The 16751-nt window shown below is 42.0% G+C and overlaps 1 protein-coding gene across 1 annotated transcript in view; it reads left to right on the forward strand.

Moving 5' to 3' along the window:
- The window catches only part of LOC126268233 (anosmin-1), a 266943-nt gene that overhangs the window by 238831 nt on the left and 11361 nt on the right, over window positions 1-16751 (forward strand). The window contains exon 5 of the mRNA XM_049973884.1: window positions 1227-1423. Coding sequence (XP_049829841.1) covers window positions 1227-1423 — 197 coding nt within the window. The remainder of the gene's footprint in view (window positions 1-1226; window positions 1424-16751) is intronic.

Consider the following 16751-nt stretch of genomic DNA (forward strand, 5'->3'; position numbering starts at 1 on the left):
GATTATAACTGTGTGCCAGACTGAGACTAGAACTCGGGACCTTTGCCTTTCGCGGGAAAGTGCTCTACCATCTGAGCTACCCAAGCACGATTCAAGTCCCTTCCTCACAGCTTTACTTTTGCCAGTACCTCTCCTCCCAACTTCGAAACTTTACTGAAGCTCTACTGCGAACCTTGTACTTGTCCGCGAAAGGCAAAGGTCACGAGTTCGAGTCTCGGTCCGGCACACAGTTTTAATCTGCCAGGAAGTTTCAAGCCATTATATGGTTTTTACATGGTCTTCTTCATTCAGCTAGGTGAATAACAGGCTGATAAGCAAGCCTCACATCAAATACACACTACGCAAACATTCCTAACGCATTTCACACTGTCACACTGGGTATGAGATTTAGTGTCGTCACAGACGGCTGGGGTACACAACTTCCATCCTGGGTGTAGTGGTGGCGTCGGGAACAGCATGTGGCCACTAACTGTCACAAACATTGCCAAAACCTACATAATAATGACGACCTCATAGAGACACAGGGAAAAGGCAAAGAAGAAGGAGACATGGAATAAATTAATTAAATGAAAACAGCCCTCTTATACATGTCATATTCCCAATAGACTCTGAGAAAATAGAAGGCACCCTCTCGTCTCGCTGGAAAGCTACCCATAAAGTTATTTTAATAGGAGCATATCAGGTGGTGAGGGTGATAGTAATGTGACAACTGTATACAGGATGATTTAGCGACCTCTATCAATGGGTTTTATGCAACCCTAACGCCTTCACATTCTTGCAAGATTTTCGTATTCTCTGACTTACTACATAGAAACTATTAGTCCTAGATATAAAATGAACAGGACCTTTCCGTGGGAAATTTAATGTAGCTGAATTTGTACCTGTAACGCGTTTTCACTAAAGGTGTAATTTTCAAACTATTCAATAAATGTACAAAAGTGACCTTCAAACGCGTACCTTCAAAACTTCGAAAACTGTAGAGTCCAGCGAAACCGTATCCCACGGTAAAATTTAACTACTTCAACTACCTACAAAAATCCGTTTCATTTTTTTCTGCGGGACTAGTAGTTTTCGCTTTGTGAGCGAGAGAAGATGAAAATCTCGTGCATCGGTTTTGAAGGCATCGCAGGTTGCACAAAAGGTATCGGTACGGGCAGCTGAATGACCCTGTGTATTTGCCGTGGGGCTGGGTGTTGCGAGACTGCACGTGCTGTGTCTGGCTGCAGCGCCGCGGCCGCCCGGTATGCCGGAGCAGCTGAGCGTGGGGCGGCTGTCGGCCGGAGAGAACGGCACGCTGCGCGGCGAGCTGACGTGGCGCCCGCCCGCCGAGTCCGACCTGCCGGTGGCCAGGTACCGCGTCTACTGGAGCCGCGAGCTGGAGCCCGCGCGCTCGCTGCTCGTCAAGCAGCACACCGTGCCCAGGGTGAGTCCTCACACTACTGTCAGCCTAGTCTGCGTCTTCACACGCATGTATGCCATAGATACTACAACGTGTCTGCTTCTCTGCTGTCTTACACCATACGGCTCCAAAGACGATGACAATTTTATCTGTGGTATTCACCCGTGTGCCACGATCATGAGTCACAAAATATGATGACAAAACCACTGGCTCCTTGCGACTCCTTCTAGCACGATCTTGTTGACAAACTGAACAGCGTAAATAAGAGACAAGTCGCGTTTCTTATTATACTTTTAAGGTATTCCAAATCAGCTAAGTACAGAAAAGAAATACTAACAGGCCATTTTAAAACACTTTTCCGTATCAGCCTCTTCTCATCTTCATCCCTAACCCAAGGGGTTATACAAAAAATCGGTCACATATATTCCAAATTTGTTTGAGTTGTGCTTTTAAGTTACCCCTTTTCACTCCCACCATCAACCGTAGGGATATCTAGAAGTGTCTTACAGTCATGGCAATTTTTTCCAGGTTGCAAGTAATATATATTGCCCAGTTTGGTAGTAACTGCTTCAGGCTCTGTGGAGATGGGCTGATATGTTTCTGTCTTAGCAATTCTCTCCCGCCTCCGACTCCCCGCCTCCCCCATACACACACACACACACACAAACTTAAGGGAAAAACGTTTTCAGGACTGTTACCAGTGAGCCTAGCAACCCCAACAACTATGGATTCGAAACTAATATTCGTCGCTATCGAATATTTTTTCATATTGTCACGACTTTTCTTCACCACAATCAGTCCTGGGGTAGTAGGGCGGAATATATTACCCTCACAGTATGTTATAGAAATACTGAAAATAATTACTCATCTACATAGAAAAATATGGATCAAACTTCTGTAGTCATTCGTCAGAGATACTTTTACGTTATCCCATTTGCACCCCCATCTCTACTGAAAGTTGGATGTCCTTACAAAGTGCTTCTTTCAAAGTACTAAATGACTCTTGTACCTTGTTATATTCAATTCGTTCAAGTGGGTTAAAATTAGATGTAAAGCATATATTTACATACATTCATACACAAACATACATTTTTTAGTGTACTGATTTCTTACCCACAGCTCGGTCTGTGCACATGTATGTAACAAATATTGCACACATCTATTCCATTCTTCTCCATATTCTCCTCCTCATTCCCTTGATTCTCCCCTTTGCCTCTCTCACTTCATCCTCTCCTCCTCAACCCTCTGTCTGTCCTCCTCCATCTACCCCTTTCTCTCTCCATCTGCTCCTCCACATTTTCTCTGACCATTTCATCTTTCCCCTCTAATTTCCTCTATCCTACAACACTCACTGTCCACTTCCTCCATCCTCACTCTGTCTCCATGTCCTTCTCATCCATTTTCCTGACAATCTCCTCTTCCTCCTCTGTCCAACTCCATCTACCCTATCTTTCCAGAAATATCCTTCCTCCCCATCTATATGTCCATCTCATCCTTCCTCCACTTTCTATCAACTTCCTCCCTGCACCTCCCTGTGTCAACCTCCTCCTCTTCATACTCTTTGTCCATCTCCCTCACTTCTCTGTCCATCTCCTCCTCCTCTCTCTCAATCGATCACCTCCTCTACTACTCAATGTCCATCTCTTCTCTCCCACTCCCTCTGCCCATCTCCATATCTTCCTGCTTGTTGCCCATCTCCTCCATGCTCTCGCTCTCTGCCCAACTCTTCCCCCTCTCTCTCCTCCATCTCCTCCTTACCCCTTTCTCCATCCACCACCTACCCCTATCTATTCAACTCCTTCATCGCCATCTCTCTGGCAATATCCTACTTCCCCCACCTCAGTGTCCATCTTGTTCCTTCGACTCTAAATTGATTTCATCCTCCTCCCTCTCTTTTTCTAATCATTTCCTGCCTCTTGAACATATACACCTTCCCCCTCTGTCCATTTCCTCTCCTCCCCTCTCTATGTCCATATTCACATCTACTCTCTCTCTGTCAACTCTGTCCATCTACTTTTCCCCTCTGTCAATCAATCTCCTACTCCTGCCTCTGCCCATCTGCATGTCTCTCCGCCCTCTGTGTCACAGTCCTCCTACACAGTCTCACTCTGTCTCACTCTCCACTCCTCTTGCTGTGCCTGTCTCCTCCTACCCCTTTCTCACTTCAACTGCTCCTCCCCCATCTCTCTGTCCATCCACCTCCTTCTCTCTCTCCATCATCCCCATCCCCCTCTTTCCATCCATCCCTCTTCACACACTTTCCCCTGCTGTCAACCTTCTCATCCCCTTTACCTGTCAGTCTCGTCCTCCAATCTCTCTCTGGTCATTTCCTTCAATACCTCCCTACGCCCATCTACTATTTATTTTCATTTTTTAATAAGATATTATTGGGATCTAGACTGTTGTTTTTGTTGCTGTTGTGGTCTTCCATCCGAAGACTGGTTTGATGTAGCTCTCCATGCTCCTATATCCTGTACCAGCCCCTTCATCTCTGAATAACTGCTGAAACCTACATCTTTCTGAATTTGCTTACTGTATTCATCACTTGGTCTCCTACGATTTTTACTCCCCATATTTCCCTCCAACACTAAATTGTTGATGCCTTGATGTTTAAGAATGTGTATTTTTAAGATAGCCCTCCTTTTGGTCAAGTTGTGCTACAAATTTCTTGTCTCCCCAGTTATGTTCAGTACTCACTCACTATTTATGTAATTGTCAACATCGTGCTGTAGCACCACGTTTCTCTTTTTACCTAAACTGCTTAGCGTTTCAGTTCCATACATGGCTTCACTCCAGACAAATACCTTCAGTAAAGAGTTAATAGTTAATCCTATATTTGAAGTTAACAAATTCTTTTTCTTTAGAAATGTTTTTCTTGCCATTGCCAGTCTACATTTTATATCATCCCTATTTCGGCCATCAGTTATTTTGCTGCCCAAATAGCAAAACTTATTTACTACTTTAAGTGCCTCGTTCCCTAATTTGATTCCCTTAGTATTACTTGGTTTAATTCGACTACATTCCATTATCCTTGTTTTGCTTTTGTCGATGATCTTCTGATATCCTCCTTTCAAGACACTATCCATTCCGTTCAACAAGTCTTCGAAGCCCTTTGCTGTCTCTGACAGAATAACAATGTCATTGTTAAACCTCAACGTTTTTATTTCTTCTTCCTGAACTCAAATTGCTATTCCAAATTTTTCTTTGGTTTTCTTTACTGCTTGTTCACTGTACATATTGAATAACATCGGGGATAGGCTACAACCCTGTCTCACTCCCTTTTCCACCATTGCTTCCCTTTCATACCCCTCGACCCTTATAACTGCCATCTGGTTTCTGAACACATTGTAAATAACCTTTCGCTCCCTGTATTTTACTCCTGTTGCCTTCAGAATTTCAAAGGTAGTATTCCAGACAACATTGTCAAAAGCTTTCTCTAGATCTACAAATGCTATAAATGTAGATTGGCCTCTCCTTAACCTATATTCTAAGTGAAGTTGTAGGGTCAGTACTGCCGTACTCGTTCTATATTTCTCAGGAATTCAAACTGATCTTCCCCGAGGTCGACTTCTGCCAGCTTTTCCATTCTTCCGTAAAGAGTTGTTAACATTTTGCAGTAATGACTTATTAAACTGAGAGTTAGGTGATTTTCACACCTGTTTGCAGCTGATTTGTTTGGAATTGGAATTACTACATTCTTCTTGAAGTATGAGGCTATTTCACCTGTCTCATATATCTTGCACACCAAATGGAAGGGTTTGAGATCGCTGCCTCTACCAAGGCTACCAGCAGTTCCGACGGAATATCATCTACCGCCGGGTCCTCGTTTCGATTTAGATCTCTTAGAGCTTTGTCAAATTCTTCTCGCAGTATCACACCTCCCATATTATCTTCATCTACGTCCACTTCCATTTCTATCGTATTGCTTTCAGTATCATCTCCCTTGTATATACACTCTATATAGTCCTCCACCTCTCAGCTTTCCCTGTACTCTTGATATTCATACAGCTGCCTCTTTTCCCAAAGGCCTGTTTAAATTTCCTGTCGGCGGTATCTATCCTTGCTCTAGTGAAATATGCTTCTGAACCTTTATATTTGTCCTGTGTCCATTCGTGATTAGCAATTCTCCACTTTCTTCCAGTCTCATTTTTTAAACGTTTGTATTCCCTTTCGCTTGCTTCATCTGTTACATTTTTCAATTTCCACTTTTCCTCAATTAAATGAAATATGTACTGTGATATCCAAGGATTTCTACTAGGCGTTGTCTTTTTACCTATTTGATCCTCTGCTGTCTTCACTATTGAACCTCTTGAAGCTTCCCATTCGTCTTCTACTGTATTGCTTCCCCTTCTTCTAGTCAGCCGTTGCCTAACGCTGTCTCTCTCTCAACAACCTCTCCTTCTTGAAACTTATCCAGGTCGCATCTCTTAATCTCCTCAATTTCCTACTTTTTTCCAGTTTCTTCAGTTTTATTCTACAGTTCATACATAACCAACAAATTGTGGCCAGAGTCCATATCTGATCCCGGAGAAGTCTTAGAATTTAAAATCTGATTCCTAAATCTCTGTCTTATACTACTGTGCAGGATATGGGTTTCGTGTATATTTGGCTACGATAATGCGTTTACCATGCTGTTAATAGCAGCTTACCCACATTTCTATTTTTAATCATTATTAAACCCACTCCTGCATTACCCCTATTTGACCTTGTATTTATAACTTTGTATTCACTTGAGCAGAAGTCCTATTCCTCCTACCACTCAACTCCACTGATTTCCACTATATTTAAATTCAACCTAACCGTTAACCTTCTTAAAAAATCTATCCCCCCAGGCCTATGAATGGATATAACATTCCACACTCCGATCCGTAAAATACTGGTCTTATTTCTGCTGATGACATCCTCCTGAGTAGTCCCCACCTGGAGATCGAATGGGGGGACTTTTGTACCTTCGGAATATTTTACGCGAGAGGACGCCATCATCATTTAACCATTCAGTAGAGCTGCATGTCCTCGAAAAAAATTACTGCTGTAGTTTCCTGTTGTTTTCAGCTGTTCGTAGTACCAGAACAGCAAGGCCGTTTTGGTTGATGTTACAAGGCCAGGTCAGTCAATCTTCTAGGCTCTTGCCTCTGCAACTACTGGAAAACTGCTGTCCCTCTTCAGGAGCCACACGTTTGTCTGATCTCTCGACAGATACTTCTCCATTGTGGTTGTACCTACGGTACGGCTACCTGTATCGCTGAGGCACGCAAGGCAACCCACAGACTGCAAGGTCCATTGTTGTTTTAACCGAGTTAAAACGTCATGCCTGATGCGGCAGTTGAACTGCATGAACAGTGAAAATTTAGTAAGGTACAAAATTGTTTCCTTTCATCATTTTGTGGGGAATTTCAGCGAGAAAACATTTCTTAAAAGTTTGAAAATGTGTGTAAGGTTTGCTGCAAGTCAATAAGTGCACTGATTCACAAATACCAGATGAATAAATTCTGAGTATTTGCTACATGTCACTTTCACCCTCCCTCCCCTCCCCCCCCCCCCCCCTCATCGCTCTTACAGGTAGATGATTATTAAACCATAAGGTGCTTCTTTCTAGACAGTAAGTAATATGTGCACCAAGTATGATTCAAACATGTATACATTTTTCTAATATCTATGGACGTAGGTACAGATAGGTACGACATGTGAAATGTCCCCTTAGAAAAATTATACAAGACTGTGCTTGAACTGACACACAATATTTTTAGTGCAATGTAGTCTGACTTTCAATAATCCCTACAAAAGAATGGCCCTGACTAATATTAACCTATACGTTTCACAAATCACTTACCTCACAAAAATCTTCATTACTCGAACTACTCCAATACAGCGAGTGCCATTACTGCCAGCTAACTAAAAGATTCAAACTACTGAAGTCACTAACTACTGATAGGCACAGTTAGCAAATGAAAGATTTTAATAGAGAACAAACAATGTATTTACCTTTATAGTCATTATATATATATATATATATATATATATATATATATATATATATATATATATATATATATATCAGTTCATGACACCAATTCTTACAAATTTCAAAACTCCGCTATCTCTCTCCCCACGTCCACCACCGATGGCGGCTCACCTCCAACTGTGCAATGCTACGCGCTGTTCACATCCAGCTGCCGCTGCCCAACACTACGATGGCAGACAACAATGCAAACCAGCCACAGACTGCACACGGCACAGCCAGTGATTTTTATACAGAGCGCTACGTGGCGGCGGCGTTAAAAATAAAAAACCTAAACAGCCTACTTACATAGCCCCCATGCTCCCCACAAAAAAATTTACAAATTGTTTTGGGCAGTGGCCAATACAGATTTGAAAAATTTTTTCATAATTACAATGACAAAGAAATGAAATGCACACACTTATCGATACAATGTTGGTCAAAAGCTAAAATTTTCTCACAGTCCATAAAGACAGTCCTGATCATTCATCAAAGTAAAATTGCAGTGTTTTTCTCAAAGTCTGAGTAGTAAAAGAAAATGCACACGGAAGTAGTGGATTTCCATGCAGTCTTGAAGAAGTAGTGTTGTCCTTCCAACAGAAAGACAGTGCTGACTCTTGACATGCAGACAGGTAATGGGCCACAGCAGAGCAGGTAGGTAGGTAGGTCATCACAGAGTAGACCCCTTGTAGTTCTGGTAGAGATCACGGTATTGGTGGGCCACCAGAGATGCAGACCCACTGTAGACCTTGTAGAAATAATGGTATTGGTGGGTCATCAAAGGTGTAGACCCACTGTAGTCCTTGTAGAAATAATGGTATTGGTGGGTCATCGAAGGTGTAGACCCACTGTAGTCCTTGTAGAGATGGCCAGCAGCCATCTGTTTGACTGTGCAGGCGCACAATCACCATTGAGGAGTCTTGCGGATAATATAGCAAGTCAATAACCACCACTTGTGCACACACAAAAATTGTTTTTGAAATGTCCTTAGAACCAGCAATGCTGTTATCCAGTCCCTTACTGAATTATTAACACACGTGCAAAAACTATCGGTCCCTACTTCTCACATATTGTCCATATACTATGACCAACAGAAACGTGTGCAGTGAAATGTAATTTACAAGTTACTTAATTTGATGAACTGGTGTCAATTACAATTTTATAACATAAGCATACAATAACAAAGGTACAAAATATATCATTAAAGAACATAACAATACAGATAACATTTGTAGTAGTACAGGCTTTACAAAAGAATCGAAATAGCAAATACATCAGTGTTACAAAAATTACGACGTAAGTACATACGTAAAAGATCAGAATAACTTTTGAAACATCAACTTCACACATGAGCATTAAAACAAAACACAATAAATAATGTCTGAACATATTTACAAAGAAAATAACATAGTATTTGAAAAATTCTACAACATAAATCTTATTAGCTAAACACATAAAGACATGAAAAAAGACAAATACACAAGGGTACATAAACACATAGAGGGATAATACGAAAGGAAAGGACAGGGTTTGTTTTACTGCAGTATTTTGCATAGAGATCTCCCTTAGTTCATCATTATCCCCAAAAAGTCCTATCTAAACCTGCTTTCTGTATTCTGTTCACATCCTCTTTCAAAAATAGTTTTTCTCCACTGTACACTACTTTTTTGAAAAAACCATTTTCTTATAGCTTCTCAATGTTTCTCTTCCAATTCATCATAGTTAGTTTCTTATATAGTCTACCCCCTCTTAAGCCAACTTAAATCTACTGAGCTCAGATGCTTTACTAAGGGACGAGGCAATGCAGCAGCACAAAACAATTAATACAAATAGCAATGATAAAAAAAAATGCAAGTAAGCAAAGCAAGCAGCAATAAATGTAATAACTTATACCTAAACATGACAAACCCACAACCAGAAAAAATACACTCCTGGAAATTGAAATAAGAACACCGTGAATTCATTGTCCCAGGAAGGGGAAACTTTATTGACACATTCCTGGGGTCAGATACATCACATGATCACACTGACAGAACCACAGGCACATAGACACAGGCAACAGAGCATGCACAATGTCGGCACTAGTACAGTGTATATCCAACTTTCGCAGCAATGCAGGCTGCTATTCTCCCATGGAGACGATCGTAGAGATGCTGGATGTAGTCCTGTGGAACGGCTTGCCATGCCATTTCCACCTGGCGCCTCAGTTGGACCAGCGTTCGTGCTGGAAGTGCAGACCGCGTGAGACGACGCTTCATCCAGTCCCAAACATGCTCAATGGGGGACAGTTCCGGAGATCTTGCTGGCCAGGGTAGTTGACTTACACCTTCTAGAGCACGTTGGGTGGCACGGGATACATGCGGACGTGCATTGTCCTGTTGGAACAGCAAGTTCCCTTGCCGGTCTAGGAATGGTAGAACGATGGGTTCGATGACGGTTTGGATGTACCGTGCACTATTCAGTGTCCCCTCGACGATCACCAGAGGTGTACGGCCAGTGTAGGAGATCGCTCCCCACACCATGATGCCGGGTGTTGGCCCTGTGTGCCTCGGTCGTATGCAGTCCTGATTGTGGCGCTCACCTGCACGGCCCCAAACACGCATACGACCATCATTGGCACCAAGGCAGAAGCGACTCTCATCGCTGAAGACGACACGTCTCCATTCGACCCTCCATTCACGCCTGTCGCGACACCACTGGAGGCGGGCTGCACGATGTTGGGGCGTGAGCGGAAGACGGCCTAACGGTGTGCGGGACTGTAGCCGAGCTTCATGGAGTCGGTTGCGAATGGTCCTCGCCGGTACCCCAGGAGCAACAGTGTCCCTAATTTGCTGGGAAGTGGCGGTGCGGTCCCCTGCGCCACTGCGTAGGATCCTACGGTCTTGGCGTGCATCCGTGCGTCGCTGCGGTCCGGTCCCAGGTCGACGGGCACGTGCACCTTCCGCCGACCACTGGCGACAACATCGATGTACTGTGGAGACCTCGCGCCCCACGTGTTGAGCAATTTGGTGGTACGTCCACCCGGCCTCCCGCATGCCCACTATACGCCCTCGCTCAAAGTCCGACAACTGCACATACGGTTCACGTCCACGCTGTCGTGGCATGCTACCAGTGTTAAAGACTGCGATGGAGCTCCGTACGCCACGGCAAACTGGCTGACACTGACGGCGGCGGTGCACAAATGCTGCGCAGCTAGCGCCATTTGACGGCCAACACCGCGTTTCCTGGTGTGTCCGCTGTGCCGTGCGTGTGATCATTGGTTGTACAGCCCTCTCGCAGTGTCCGGAGCAAGTATGGTGGGTCTGACACACCGGTGTCAATGTGTTCTTTTTTCCATTTCCAGGAGTGTAGTACACTGAAGACAACAACGCAGATAAGGGAAATGTATATTCACATCTTAATGTCTATGTAATTAAAATGGTGCACCACTACTTATTCAATGAAATAAATTACCAAGTACTTGAAAAGAAAGTTATGTATGCAGTTCCTGTGAAGGGCAATGTCTTTTTGTGCTCCCTCATTTTTTTTGAAGTATATCACGAAGTTATTCCTTACTGGGTCTGTAGGCATAAAATATTTATATTAGTACATCTATAAAATTTTACTTTAACCAATGCTGCAGGGCAGCTAGAAACTAGATATTAAACAAAATAGGCGAAGCAAGGCGTGAAACGTCGTTCGCTAGCCATAAGTAATTTCATAATGCAGTAAACAATCTTCCAACTAGCAAAACAATAGACATGGAATGTTTCTCATCATTTCATTTCAATAAATATCATAAATTAAGAACTCCAAAGTGTAATCATATGTTTTCAAGTGTCGTATTTGCTTTCTACAAAGAAATGTCAATAGCGAGCATAATGGCACTTTTTTTATTTTTTTTTTTTTACCTGTGCCTCTGAAAGGCACACACTAATGGCTTGTTTCCAGGTGGCTGTCGCCCAGCTGGGTGCCCACAACGCATTACGTGCAGGTGGTCACTTAACTGTCTTACCGAAATATTTACGACACCAGTTTCCGCTACAGTGGCAGTCTCATATAAAAAATTTCACAGGTCAAGAATTTGCGTTACACATCTGTAGAAACAAAATTCTATTAATATAACAGTGTCCAAAAAGTTTTCGTCGGCATTGTAATACATTCAAGCAGTTACATACATTTCATAACTCTTAAAGTACGATTCTCGGTTTCCGACATCCTTTTTCACAAACCAGAGTCCCTAACCACTACTCATTATTCCTTACCTTATTCGTTGACACTTCTTCAATATTTCATCATAACAGACACGTAGCATAATCAAATAACTCATATACCATCAGCTTATTGATCATAAACATACCGCAACAGCATAATACACATAGTCATCGTAATAACAACATCATAACACCTTAATCAAATTCTCAAAATCGTCGTAGCTTCCTCCACTAATTTCAAAACCTAAAAAAATTCTCTGCTCATGTCAAAAGTGTCATCTACCTCAAATGTACTTTAAAAATCATGATCCCATACCAAATACATCATTCAAAGCTCTCATAATATCACAATGGTTCCGAAAAAATATGAACTGTTCACAAAGTACAGACAAAATAAAATTTCATAAGTGTGAAGTTATCCAACGGTGCAATTACGTAAACATCTGTCACTGATGTAGTAAAATAAATCTTTGTCTCTCTCAGTTAAATAACCAGATAGCTGTGTAATTTATGTGTTAGAGAAATATGGTACCGATGTGTAAAGTTGTATAAGCAAATACCATATTAGCTAGGGCTCCTTGTGCTTGCCAAACACATGGTACACAAAGTAGACGTGTACCCCCCTGAGGATTAATGTAATTATATCCTCAGGTGTTACAGATTACAGCAATGGAATGAATTGTATCACGGAAAACCTTTGTATCATTGTACTTCAAATATCTTTAAAAATAAATGTTTTAAATACAAAATTGATCACTCAAATACGTGTACTGTAGCGCTAAACTGTGCGTCTTGTTGTAAGATAATCTGTGTGGAAGTGTCGTAGTTATCGTCCTCCGAAAGCTACGTTTTGCAGAAGTCAATGTACTTACCTCATGATAAACAAAAGTGAAATGCTTTGCGTATAGATATCGTAGTTACTACGCTTATTGCCGTGATGAAGTAAGTACTGTACTGTAACGTATTGTTGTGCTACAGGAAAGGCTGTCTCATTGTAGCTGTACCACAAAGTTACTACTAAAACATGTTTTCCTTTCCAGAAGAGTTCAGAAAAACTGTGCAGATATAAAACAGATACACCGCAAAAGCACAATGTAAATTGTGTCACACATTAGTAGCGTCGTGATATAATCGTGTAGCTATCAAAGAAACCAAATGCAAAGTCATCTTTAATCTCACAAAACTGCAAAGCAATTATCAGGTTGTATAAGTCGGTAAAGAATGCTAAAATTTTTCTCAAGGTTAGCGTCCATGTTATTTTTGTCGGAGCCAGCGGGCGCACGTGGCTGCCTGCGGTGCGAGTCATTGCCTATTGTGTCTTTGTTGGCGCGCGTCGTTATTGGGATTTGGAGACCTAACTTCTACAAATTTACCTTGTCGAGAGGGCCCTGCTGCGTTTGAATCCCACCAGTTCTGATGCACTTACCACTTTGCACATTAGTTAATTCATTACACGGTGGCGCTAACACACTGCTTTCGTCTTCACTGCCATTTCTCAGTTTACTTTGGAGCCTAGTATTACGTTTTTCACACGCCATTATAGTCACAATATTTCACACGGCAACACAGAAAAGGACAATTTGAAGAGCAAAAATAAGAGAACACATTAACATAGCCAATAATTTCTAGTTAATTGCAAGCGCAGCTGCGAAATACTTGGTGCAACTCTACATGCATGCCACAACTGTTTTACTGTACAACAATGAAAAACTACAACTACAAAGGAGATTCTCTCTATGATTACGCGCTAGCAATAAACAAGGGCTACACTAACTACACAAACTACAAGAAAAAATCAGAAGATTCCAGTGAGGTATCCTTGGCTAAGAACGTCCCCTTCGAACAATTATACAAGACTGTGCTTGAACTGACACACAATATTTTTAGCGCAACGCAATCTGACTTTTAATAATCCCTACAAAAGAATGGCCCTGACTAACATCAACCTATACCTTTCACAAATCACTTACCTCACAAAAATCTTCGTTACTCGAACTACTGCAATACATCGAGCGCCACTACTGCCAGCTAACGAAAAGATTCAAACTACTGAAGTCACTAACTACTGATAGGCACAGTTAGCAAATGAAAGATTTTAATAGAGAACAAACAATGTATTTACCTTTATAGTCATAATATATATATATATATATATCAGTTCATGACACCAGTTCTTACAAATTTCAAAACTCCGCTATCTCTCTCCCCACGTCCACCACCGATGGCGGCTCACCTCCAACTGCGCAACGCTACGCGCTGTTCACATCCAGCTGCCACTGCCCAACACTACAATGGCAGACAACAATGCAAACCAGCCACAGACTGCACACGGCACAGCCAGTGATTTTTATACAGCGCGCTACGTGGCGGCGGCGTTAAAAATAAAAAAAAACCTAAACTGCCTACTTACACATGTTACAGAAATGATGAGCTCTTGAGAGGTGGTAGTGTTCATCCAAGCAAGAAAAATAACACGACTAAACTTGGGTCTTTAAATGAATATTTTCTGGGATCTGAAAACTTGTTCATAGTAGACCTACTGTAACGAGCACAGCCGGCGCATTACTTCTCCGTCAACTTAGTTAACAGTGTCTGTTGATGTATTCCTATGTCATAGTAGTTTAGCGTGACATTAATCCGAGCATTAAGCTGTCTACAGTCAGTTGTGTGGTACGAATTTTGTTGTACTGTAGATTCGCTTGTATTTGTGTGTTACTGTACAGTAGACTACTCGCAAATTTGGGAATGCAATCAGTATCACTGCTAACAACACAAACTGGCTGGAACATCTGAAAGTTTGCAATAATGCAAGTAAAAGCGTTCCAGTAAACACGGCTCTAGAAACGAGCCGTTGGCCGTAGGGTCAGTTCAAATGTATTTAAGTATAAACTTTTCGCCGGCCTTTGTGACCGAGCGATTCTAGGTGCTTCAGTCCGAAACCGCGCTGCTGGTATGGTCGCAGATTCGAATCCTGGGTAGGGCATGGATGTGTGTGATGTCCTTAGGTTAGTTAGGTTTAAGTAGTTCTAAGTCTAGGGGACTGATGACCTCAGCTGTTAACTCCCATAGTGCTCAGAGCCATTTGAAACATTTTATAAACTTTTCGATTATGTCCCCATCTGTCTGGCTCCACTTTCAGCCAAGATCTATCTTTATAAAATTTGTAATGATTCTTCAGCACGTTACATCCCGTTGTAAACGAGGCGTTCCACGTGTCGTCCTTGCAGTTCAATGCGACGCAGTACTCGTCTTTCCAGTCAGTTACGAATCATTTCAAACAGGCCCAGATCAATTCGAAAAGCTTGATAAGGCCGTACAATTCGCTACGCTAGTTCTCCAGCAGTATCGACTGGAGTACTGCACTCTTCACTTTTGGCATGAAACCAGATAGGAAAATCTGGAGACTCTAGAGCAGGTGATCCTCGAGAGCCATGAGATACCGTCTTATACCTACAGGATGGTACTGTCGCACCACGCATGTGCTATACTCGCCAAACATGGACCGTGGGTGAAATTTGGTCCCAATTAGATTAGGTTTAATTCAAAAGTTTACGTTTGAAAAACCTTTTACTATCTATTACAGTATTTATATACAAAGTCAATGTCGGTTCCAACCACATATTCGCTATTATCTCGCAAACGGCTGCGTTTCAGATCCAAGTTTACTGGAACTTCTACTATCGTATGCTTTCGCCCGTGTGGCTTTTACCATGCATCTGTGTAACACGCTGTCTTTACTCAGACAAATGCTCTTTCGTTTTGTGTTACTATTAACGCTATTTCTACGTACAAATGGTTGAGCGCATATTCTTTTCACTTTTGCACAACTTTTTAGCAGTCGAAGACTACTATAACATAAGTGAAAGGCGGATATGATTTTGTGGTACGGTTTAGAAAACTGAGCGAGCCTGCTTACCCTTGCACTCTGACGAGCAGCTGACTGGTAGCAGCAGCGTAAGGCGAGAGACTTTCTTTTGTCTTGGCTGTATTTGAACAATCCACGTTATCTTCAGAAGGCCAGGCCCTAATGACGAAAGACCACCGCGGCAGGTTGCACATCTGCCAGCGGTACTTACAACGCGCGTTGCAGATCTAATGATTATACATAACATTTTATTCCTAACGATATTGCATACATAAGCTTTGCGAACATTCCTAATCTGAATGTGAGGGGCGATGAACATCTCCACGAAACTGCAGAAATAATGCGTCAACACTATTTCTCAGTCAACGAAAAGACAGGCATTCTTGGCGAGAGAGATGATTTAGGCCGATTATTAAGATTTTCTCACTAACGTATTACAAATCTTGTGCCATATCAACAAAAGTGCGGTTCACGATCGTGTACTAACATATTTTTGCGTCAATGAATGAGAAAAATGGCACTGACATTTCTTGACAACTAGGTAATGATAATGATGATAATGATAGGGAAATCGGTAACGCCCAAACGTTGGGCTCCTATGAACAATTTCCATGAATTTCCGCAGGTATCAGAAAGTATACTTTTCCAGTTCCGTATTTATTTGACTTGTTGCTTTTGTTTGCATGAATTCTATCACCTCTCGATGTATCCGTGCTTTCTTCGCATTTCCTTTTTGCATTCTGTGATCATTTCTTATCATAGTAAAACGGTATGGAAAAATAGTTCAAATGGTTGAAATGGCTCTGAGCACTATGGGACCTAACATCTGAGGTCACCAGTCCCCTAGCACTTAGAAGTACTTAAACCTAAGGACATAACACACATCCATGCACGAGGTAGGATTCGAACCTGTGACCATAGCAGTCGCGCGGTTCCGGACTGAAGCGCCTAGAACAGCTCGGCCACCGCGGCCGGTGTAATATTAGTGATATTAAAACTAACATAATTTGCAGTAGCAGTAGCACTTGCCGAAAAATAAATAAAAAGATAGGTGGTGGTAGTAGTAGTAGTATTAGAGACTTTTTGGTGTATTGTAATAGGTAAATTGTTATTGTAGAAGTAGTATTAGGTGTTGTAATGGTAATAATAGGAGTATATATGACAATTAGTGTAAATTAATTAAGATCATTTGAAATAACGAAAACCTATGGCTCTCTTTTTGTGACAGCAAAGAAAGACGCGGGTAAGAGCGGTCAGAAGGGCCACAGGAAAACAACTGATAGCCGTATAAATGTT

This window comes from Schistocerca gregaria, chromosome 1 (genome assembly GCF_023897955.1).
Source record: "Schistocerca gregaria isolate iqSchGreg1 chromosome 1, iqSchGreg1.2, whole genome shotgun sequence".
NCBI lineage: Eukaryota > Metazoa > Arthropoda > Insecta > Orthoptera > Acrididae > Schistocerca > Schistocerca gregaria.